The sequence below is a fragment of the Trichechus manatus genome, unplaced genomic scaffold, assembly GCF_000243295.1.
Source record: "Trichechus manatus latirostris isolate Lorelei unplaced genomic scaffold, TriManLat1.0 scaffold00133, whole genome shotgun sequence".
Classification (NCBI taxonomy): domain Eukaryota; kingdom Metazoa; phylum Chordata; class Mammalia; order Sirenia; family Trichechidae; genus Trichechus; species Trichechus manatus.
In genome coordinates, this window is record NW_004444069.1 from 6360279 (window position 1) to 6370808 (window position 10530).

At 39.0% G+C, this 10530-nt stretch overlaps 1 protein-coding gene across 1 annotated transcript; it reads left to right on the plus strand.

Moving 5' to 3' along the window:
- Positions 1 to 233: 233 nt before the first annotated feature.
- LOC101348125 (zinc finger protein 14-like) lies at positions 234 to 8384 on the plus strand. The gene is given in 3 exon segments (XM_023739406.1): positions 234 to 2071; positions 3033 to 3183; positions 3635 to 8384. Coding segments are annotated over 3 exon segments (2073 nt in total). The 5' UTR covers positions 234 to 1926; the 3' UTR covers positions 5412 to 8384.
- Positions 8385 to 10530: the final 2146 nt, after the last annotated feature.

Sequence of the window (10530 nt, forward strand, 5' to 3'; positions counted from 1 at the left end):
TGTTAGTCAAAAGGTCAGCAGTTTGAATCCACCAGCCACTCCTTGGAAACCCTATGGGGGCATTCTACTCTGTTCTATAGGGTTGCTATGAGGCAGAATCCACTCGACGGCAACGGGTTTGGTTTTTGTTTTTGGACTTTGCAAGGTGCATCAAAACGTTATTATTACTGTATTATTATGTTAAAGATATTTTAGTGTCTCTGGAAATGTTTCTTTAATTTTTTTATGCATAGAAAGGTACATCATATATACTAATACAAACATTTGACATTAGTTACAAACTGTATATATGTTGTGTATGGAAAGCTGTTGTGTCCACTATGTCCAGTTATGTATGCTATGTCCTGTTTTCTGATCAGGATTTCTGAACTCTATTATAACTTTATGGGATCACGGGCATATATGTGGTTGGATGTTGTCTAAACGGACATTATGTGGTGCATGACTGTATGTTGTATAATGAATGTTATGGTTTTTGATGACTTTAAAATATGTATCTTGCAGTGGAGGAGGCTTTTGGATTTTGGCTCTTGCTCAAAGTTTGTTATGACACCATACTACCAGGATTGGTTAGAAATGACATAGACAACTCACTTCAGCACTTCCCTTATAAGAGGAGTCTTCTTGTACTCTAAAGTGCTCTATTTTAGCACCCAAAGTATGGTTTAGCAACTTTTTCTCTTCTCACTACATGAGGGAGCCAATGGATTGGTGCTATTACATTTGACGGAGGTCACTTACCAGAGAATTCCATTGGTCAGGGATCAAGTAGTCATGGTTGTGTACCGTCCAGGGGCTGCAAATAGAGAATTCTGGAGAGAAGCCTCCAGAGGGCTGGTGTATAAGTCTCTTGTTTCCTAGGCTTCACGGGCAATTTAACAGGTAAACTATCTGTACTTCAGCTTACTTACAAAATTAACTTTTTTTGTAAAAATTATATATTAAACATTTGCCAATTCAACAGTGTTTATGTGGATAACTTGGTCACATTGATTACATTTATCATGTGCAGTATTTACAAAATGGGAATTGTAACCTCTTCTCAGTCAGCAAACATAAGGGCATGCTGTTCCTGTTTCTGCAGAGGTAGTGTTGTTTGTCATCTTACAGCATTAGACTGTGTTTAGTGAGGGTGTATGAGTTTGTTGAGGGGAGCAGTGACTAATAATCGGTGTACTGTTGCATCAGGTCTCAAAATTTTAGAATTGTGGGGAGATCTGGATTCTTATGTTTCCTGTCTCACCTGAGCTCTTTTTAACTTTTATTCTCTTTGCCTGTCTCTATGAAAGGAACAGGAGGATAACAAATGAGTTTCTGAAAAGTAGGTGACATGTAAAAATTCATAATTCTCTAAAAGAATATTCTTTTTTCGGAGGTGGGTCTGTCAATGCCTGATCTAGAGTTCAAGAAAATATGACCAGCTCAGGGCCTTGGGTTGCCAGTTTGTGCAGGTCTTTGGTCCTCTTATGGCTGTGAGGGACAAAAGGAAAACTGCCATTCTGCAGTGTTTCCTAGTGGTGAGTACCTCATCGTGCCTACACCTTGTGCTTTATGTATTGTTGAGTGTTCTGGTGGGTCTTATGGAAGGTGTTGTAATTGTTTATTCACAAGGAAGTAATGATCTGAATTAGAGCATTTCTCTAATTTCTGCTATGTTTTCTAACTATTCTAGGCCACAGAGAGGAATGAGACTGTAATTGGTTGCAATCAAACTGTGGAGACGTAACATATTTCAGTGTGTTGTAGTCTGTGAGACAGGATGCAGTGAGAAAGTGAATGTAGTTAATGAAGGGACGACCCTAAGTAGACCTCGGTAGAACACAGAACCTTGCGTCAGATGCCTATGAATTCTCAGTTCCCCAGTACTGTCAGCCTCACTCTTTGTTCTTGTACATATTGGAGTACATGGTACCTTGCTGATCCAGAATGTGTGGGATGTTTTAGGACTCAGTGGTTGTTGAGGATGTGACCGTGATCTTTAGCCAGGAAGAGTGGGCTTTGCTGGATCTTGTTCAGAGGAAACTCTACAGAGATGTGATGATGGAAACCTTCAGAAACCTGGCCACAGTAGGTAAGAATGGCATTTTTTTTTTATTCCTTTAGTGAACAAAAATATTTTACTCATTAACTTTGCTCTAGTATTTGGGTTGAGGAATAGGAATAAATTGTTAAATAAAACAAGCATGGTCCCTTGGTCTGTGGAGCTCACATATCCTACCTTCCTCATGAACATAAAGTTTTGTGTATTAAAGTGAGTTTTCATTTCTCTTGTGATTAGAAGCTCTGAGGCTCTTTAAGTGTTGTAAGTGTAAGCATTGGCCTCAGCAGTCACTTTGGGGCACCAAGAGGTTTGTGGTTTGGGACCTTTTAGAGTGTTTTACTGTGTAGCAAGTTTGATGTGATTATTTGCTACAAATATACTCATATTTGTCCACCCTTAGAGTCCCTGAAAAGCAAAGTATTGGCTCAGTGTCAAGGAAGTGGTCATTCCTCTGCAGTGTCTTCCCTCATGATATGCATTTCTCCATGAGCACCATGTCAGCCATACCCATTTGTTTTCCCAGAGAAGCAAGGGAAAGATCCAAGGACAGTAGAGATAGGACTTGTTCAGGGCCACTGTGCTGGGAAGTACTAGGAAAGCAAGAATTTTTTAAGGACCAGCCCTGCGTGGAGGAAACTACATTTGAATTAGTCAGCTAGAAAAAGTCTTTTTTGGGTTGAGGACACACATTCACAGATACCTGAGCTTTTGACTTTGGCAATCCTCTCATACCTATGGTCACAAAGACCCTTTTTGTCTTTTAATGTTTTGTGTCTAGTATCTTTCTACTTAGCTCTCCTAGTTACATTTGTGTTACCATCACTCTCAATTCTCATGGAAGTCTTTCCTAGTAAATTGCTTTTTAACCGTTGCCAAAGTGCTAAATCAGTGAAATGTGGCTAAGTCTTTCTTTGTTCACAGCAGCCTTTTTTCCCCTAATAATTCCATTCTTGTTTCATATTGTGAACCTCAACTTGAATTATTGGGTCAGTCTCTCGAAACCTTAATGATGGAGAAAGGTTATCCAGTGAACATATAATGGTGCAATTCATGAAGAATAACACCTGGTCCTACGTGTTAGGAGAAATCTTCGAATGGCGTAGCAGTACAGATCAGCATAAAAACCAGGGGAGACATTTGAGGTGAGTGTCATAGAAACAAGAGAAAACAGTGCCTCAGGAGAAAGTCCTATGGTGTCATGACATTAAAATACACACATATATGTTTGTTTATATAGGATTGCTGTGAGTCGGGATCAACTCGACGGCAGCAGGTTTATTCTAATATATATTACGTATATATTCATATATATAAACCTCGCTATAAAATTATGTGTTCAGAGAATGTTCACAGTACACCATTTTCATAAATATGAGTCAGATATCAAGTATTTGAAACATTTCACTTGGACACAATTATCAGAAAACCTCATGTTTGAGAAAAACAGTGATAGTAATGATAGTATTTCTGCTGAATGATTGAACCTATGAAACATGAGACAAGTCAGGCAAACACCATGCATGTTCCCTGTGATTAGTAATGGTGAAATGGAAACAAATTTATTTTCAACAGCATGTTGCCTATTTTTAACAGAAATCATACAGTAAAGAACCTCTGTGAAAGTAATGAAGACAATCAGTGTGGGAAAACCTTAAGCTGGATTCAAGATCTTACTGTGATAAAAAGAAATCCTCCAGAAGTAAATGTTTTTGAATGCTGTGAGTGTGGAAAAGCCTTCATGGATCACTCATCACAAAAACATCAGACTAGATCTCACACTGGATGCAATACTTATCAGTGTAAGGAGTCTGGAGAAGCCTGCCTTTGTCCCTCTCACCGAACCACTCCTATGAGAACTCTTAATGGAAAGAAATGCCATAAATGTAAGATATGTGGGAAGGACTTCACTTGTGTCTTAGCCCTTAAGAATCCTGTGACAACACTCACTGGTGAGAATTGCTATGAATGTAACAAATGTGGGAAAGATTTCTGTAGTTTCTCATCCTTTTGGATACATGTGAGAAATCATAAGCATGTATGTAAAGAATGTTGTAAAACCTATAGCTGTCCATCATCCCTCATGTTACATAAAAAGTTTCACAACAGAAATAAGCCTTATGAACGTAAGGAATGTAGGAAAGCCTTTAGTGAGACCTTATCCCTCACTCAACACACAAGAACTCACAGTGGAGAGAGACCTTATGAGTGTAAGCAATGTGGGAAAGCCTATAGTCGTTCCTCAGCCCTTACTACACATACAAGAACTCACAGTGGAGAGAAGCCTTACGAATGTAAGGAATGTGGGAAAGCATTTAGTCAGGCTTCATCTCGCACTCAACATATAAGAACTCACAGTGGAGTGAGACCTCATGAATGTAAGGAATGTGGGAAAGCTTTTAGGTATTCCTCACACCTCACTAAACATATAAGAACTCACAGTGGAGAGAGGCCTTATGAATGTAAGGAATGTGGGAAAGCCTTTAGTTGTTCCTCAAACCTCACTTCACATATAAAAACTCACAGTGGAGAAAGGCCTTATGAATGTAAGCAGTGTGGGAAAGCCTTTAGTTATCCCTCAGTCCTAACTAGGCATAAAAGAACTCACAGTGGAGAGAAACTTTATGAATGTAAGGAATGTGGGAAAACTTTTAGTTGTTCCTATTACCTCTCTGAACACATAAGAACTCACAATGGAGTGAGGCCTTATGAGTGTAAGCAATGTGGGAAAGCCTTTAGTTGTTCCTCAGCCCTTACTACGCATATAAGAACTCACAGTGGAGAGAGGCCTTATGAGTGCAAGAAATGTGGGAAAACCTTTAGTCGTTCCTATTCCCTCTCTGAACACATAAAAATTCATAGTGGTGAGAGGCCTTATGAGTGTAAGGAATGTGGGAAAGCCTTTAGTTGTTCCTCAGCCCTCACTACACATATAAGAACTCACAGTGGAGAGAGACCTTATGAATGTAAGGAATGTGGAAAAGCCTTTATTCAGCTCTCACACCTCACTGCACATAGAAGGACTCACAGTGGAGAGAGGCCTTATGAATGTAAAGAATGTGGGAAAGCCTTTAGTTGTTCCTCAGCCCTCGTTACACATGTAAGGACTCACAGTGGAGAGAGGCCTTATGAATGTAAGGAATGTGGGAAAGCCTTTAGTTGTTCCTCAGCCCTCATTACACATATAAGGACTCACAGCGGAGAGAGGCCTTATGAATGTAAGGAATGTGGGAAAGCCTTTGTTCAGCTCTCACACCTCACTACACATATAAGGACTCACAGTGCAAAGAGGCCTTATAAATGTAAGGAATGTGGGAAAACCTTTTGGTGTTCCTCACACCTTACTACACATAGAAGAATTCACAGTGGATAGGCCTCATGAGTGTAAGGGATGTAGGAAAGCCTTTAGTCATTCCTCACACCTCACTTGACATATACGAACTGACAGTGGAGAGACTAGTCTGTCTCAACACTGGAGTGTTTCATCCTTACTGCTATAATTTCAAACAATTTTTTGAAAGTCTGCTATTGAAGAACAAAGTTTCTTGGTGAGTAACAAAGCAATACTAATTTAAAGAAGGGGTCATTAGAGCTATTTTGTGCCTTTGGGAAAAATGACAGTTTCATTGTAACTGTGGGGCTGTCCTCAGTATTTGTTACTTTCTTAAAGTCTTTGGCTATTACAAGTAAGGCTGCAGGGAATAGCCTTGAGCAAATGTGGTTTTATATATTAATGTTTTTAATTGATGTTATTTGCATACAGTTAAACACACTGGTCTTGTATATGCTTTGAGTATTTTGTTTTCATATTTAACACATTTTTTTCCATTTTTTTCCTATTGTAAAGTTAATTCTTTTATCCTTTATAATTGGTAAGTTTTTCATAGGACGATACTTTGAGACTGCATATATTTTGTTTTTCTTTGTATTTTTGTCCTACAAATTTTGGTGTCCATTGATAATTATTACCTATGATTATCATTACTGTGGTGTTTACCAAATGGTCTGTTGTTCCAATCATTTCTGCTACATTTATTAATTGGAATTCTGAAAGTAGTACCTTCCTCTTCTCTCCCCTTTATTAAACTGTTTGTAACAGTATAGGCTAATGCATATTACTTTTTTAATTCCGTTTCTTGCTCAAATAGTCCCAGGTTTGGTTATTGGGAGCTCCCTTAAATAGGTTCCTTTTTTTAAAAAAAATATTCCCGTTATAATTTGTACATTCCTTTTACCAGTGTTCAATGCTTACCTTGTCCTTTTCTTGCCTGTGGTCTGGAATCAGACTTTTCTCCAAGAAACCTTGGTTCCTTTTGTTGGAGAATGATATTTAGAAACAAAGATCTGAGCATTTAGGCATGCTTATTGCTACTGGGCCCTCAAAGAAGAAAGATCTAGGAAATGTATGTGTATGAGTTTAGATATACAAAGACTCATACTATTTATTTTTATATGTAGATATATATTTAAAACCACAAGGTGATATCTATATCTCTGATTCTAGTCTACTACAGGGTTCATTTTACTCTTTATATATTACTCCTTTCTCCAACAGTAATACTTCTGGTTTCATTACCCACAACACATATTTGCTGAATCTTAGAATATACATATTTTCAGAATTGCTAACTGTAAGTTGATGAAGCACCTTGCAGAAAGCAGTTTGGCCTTTGTTCAAGGTTCCTAAGAGTCGGACTGCAGCAAAGGCTAATCAGTGAGGGTGGGTAAGATTAGACAGACCACCTGGTGGACTAATATTAACCCCTTGAGGCATAATTTAGCTTATCTTACAGGACTGGCCAATAAAAGCGTGGAAGTTGGAGCCTTAAGGTAACTTCCCAGTTGGTGAGAAACATCCATCCATGTGGAGGGTAGCATGTCCTAGGGACATGGAAACTCTGTGCTGGGACTTTCCCAGAATTCACCACATACATCTCTAAATATGTATTGTTTTTTGTGGTATTAAAGCGTCATTATAGGGATGGCCTTTTAATTCTGTGAGTCATTCCAGTGAATTGAACTGAAAGGAAACTCAGAAGTAAGGGGACTGGGTGCCCCTGATCTTGAGTCTGGTATTCTAAGGGGGTTAGAGGGAACCCCCAGACTTCTAGCCACCAGATCAGAAGTTGGAGGTCATTCAGACCGCTAAACTTTTGCAGCTGGTGTCTGTCTGGCAGTATGAAGGTTGGTATCCTTTTAACTTGTGAGGTCTGGCCTAGCCCCAAGTGGCTAGAGTCAGAGAGATAATCCTGTGTGGATGGCTGGTGTCAGAACTAAACAAGGACAGAAATCTGAGATTTCCATGACACAGCTGGCACATGAAGTGGGATTTCTTATTTTACTTGGCATAGATAGTAAGTAGTTGAAGCCATTAAGCTGTATCTAACCTTAAAACTAATGTCTCAACTATTGTATTACAGGATTGGTGGAATATTAATGAGGGTTGGAAAATGGGTTGAAGGAGACTGATGTCTGTAAGTCATAAGAACTCAATTTTTAATGAATAAATATGTGCATACATATAGAGGCAATCAGGCATAGACTTCCTCAGTTTCATGTCTCTCCTTACAAGTTTTTGCTCCCATACCCATCCACTCCATACTTTGCTTCTAAGTGAACAGTTTGGCAGTCTCATCATCTCTGGGTTCCCTCCCTTCTTTTTTGATCCGTCATATCGTCAATCACTTACTGTCTCCAGTATCTTCTGTATGTCCTGTCTCTTATTTGCCCTTAGTATCAATATCAGCATCTTTCCAACCTAATTGGACCCTCTTCTGGCTAGCTTTCACCCTTTTCACAATCCTCATGTTTAAACTCGTTTGAAAAGGTGTTATAGCCACTCATGTTCTTGGCTTCAACCACCAACCCAATCAACTCCCATATGTCCACATCTCAGACAAAGATCTCTGAAGGGAGGAAGAATGAATAGGTGGAGCACAGGGATTTTTAGGGCAATGAAATTATTCCATAGGATATGGTAATGGTGGACACATGACATTATGCATTTCTCAAAACCCATAACACTACAACACAAAGAGTGAACCCTGACATAATCTTTAGTTCAAAATAATGTATCAATATTGACTTGCTAATTGTAAAAAATACACCACACACCACAGAAATGAAAGATGTTAATAGGAGAAGCACTGTGGGTGTAGGAGCAGGTACAGGAGGACTCTGTACTTTATGTACATTTTTTCTGTAAACAAACTTCTCTAAAAATAAAATCTATTTTAAAACAACAAAAATGGTATCCCATTTTTAAGTTTTTACAACAAAGGCTGCATAATTTTTTGAAGTTACTTGTATTTTGCTTTCTATGAACTTATATTTTGTTTTCTGTGAACTGACTAGATATAATTTGGTTGTTTTCTATAGCTGAATTTTTAAAATACTGGTAAACTACATGTAATGTAAACTTCCCCATTTTAACCATTGTAAGTGTATAAATTCATTCGTTGTATTCTCATTGTATTTTAAAAATTTTTTATCACTTCAAACAGAAATTATACCCATTAAGCAATAACTCCCCATTTCCCCTTTTCCCCAGCCCCTGATAAGGACTAATAAACCTTGGTGTCTCTGCATTTGCATATTCTGCACATTTCATGTAAATGGAATAATATTTTGTCCTTTGGTGTCTATTTCACTCATAATGTCTTCAATGTTCATCCATGTTGTAGTATGTACTATAACTTCATTTCTCTTTATAATTTAATAATATTCTATAGTATATATTGTGTTCTGTTCATGTTTTGATGGGCACATGAGTCGCTATTATAAATAATATTTCTATGAACATTCATGTGCAAGTGTCTGAGTCCCTGTTTTCAGTTCTTTTGGGTGTAATACCTAGGAGTGGAATTGCTGGGTCATAGGGTAATTCTATGTGACTTTATTTGTTGTAAAAAATAGACATATAACAAAACATTTATGGTGAGGATTACAATAGCCTGAGAAGTAATTCTTTTACTGATGTTCATGGGAATAACCTCTTGGGGCCATCACAATGTAGTGTAAGGATTTAAATTATGTATGCACTGACCACCAGTGCATCATTGAGACAGCCTAGGCTTTGCACACATCAGAGGCAGGTGCCCAGAGTGACAGGAGATGTGCAAGGCACTGGAGGCCTAGGCTGGAACCTGGCACATGCTAGTTTTTTGTATTGCCCAAAGCAAGTCACTAAAAAAATCAGTTGCTCATCAAGTCAACACTGATTTATGGGGACTGCATGTGTGTCAGAGTAGAACTATGCTCCATAGGGTTTTCAAGGATGTGTCCTTTCAGAAGCAGATCTCCAAGCCTTTCGAGGCACATCTAGGTGGGTTCGGCCCGCCAACATTTTGGTTAGTACTTCAGCGCTGAACAGATTGCACCACCTAGAGACTCCATGTACATGTAGGTATGTATATATTTGTGTGTGTTTAAATATATATATACTTGAGCATTTCTTTGCCCCTCTGGTAGGCTTGTGATCTCTCTGAACCTGTTGCTTATCTGTTATTGAGAATACAAATTACCTTTTAAAGTAAATGCGAGAATCTAGTAAAGATACATGCAAGTTAAAGGGTTTGAGCATGTCCTGGCACATGATCACGCTCACTAGGTTATCTACTGTTTAGATTTGGGTGCAGGGCGCTCTCTCTGGCTAACTGGTGTGTGTTGTTGAGCTCTTGCTGCAGTGGCTGAGGAAGCTACTTTGTGCTGGGGGTCAGGTGGGCTGGCTCTGCTCTCCATGTCTGCTCAGTAGGCTAGCCAGGGCATGCATTTCTCACTGAAATGGTGGAGGCTTGAGAGAGCAGTAAAAACGCACAAGGTCTCTCAAGTGCTGGGCTCAGAAATGCACAGTGGCACAAAAGACCACATCAAAGGCCCAGGTGCTTTTGACCAAAGCAGACTTCATGGAATCAAAATCTGTTCTGTGAGAATGAATAACAAGCTCTACTGTATCTGTGGGGCAAACATTTGCACTCAACTACTAACCTAAAGGTGGTTCAAACCCAGCCAGCAGCACCAAGGAAAGTGCTCTGCTTTGCTGAAAAGATCAGCCAAAGAAAGCCAGTGGAGCGGTTCTACTCTGTAACACATGGGGTTGCCATGAGTTGGAGTCGACAGCAATGGGTTTGATTATTTTGGTTTATTATGTCTGTACAGGTTCTGCATGAACAGGATTAAATGTTGTGGGATTTCCCAATCTTCACGTTATCCATAATTTGTTATGATCAATGCAGTTAAATGCCTTTGCATACTCAATAAAACACAGGTAAACACCTTTCTGGTATTCTCTGCTTTTAGCCAAGATGAATCGGACATAAACAATGATATTCCTCATTCCACGTTCTCTTCTGAATCTGGCTTGAATGTCTGGCAGTTCCCTATCAGTGTAGTGCTGCAGCCATGTCGTGGATTGAATTGTGTCCCCATAAAATACCTGTTAAATAGGCTAGGTCGTGATTCCCAGTATTGTGTGATTGTCCATCATTTTGTCA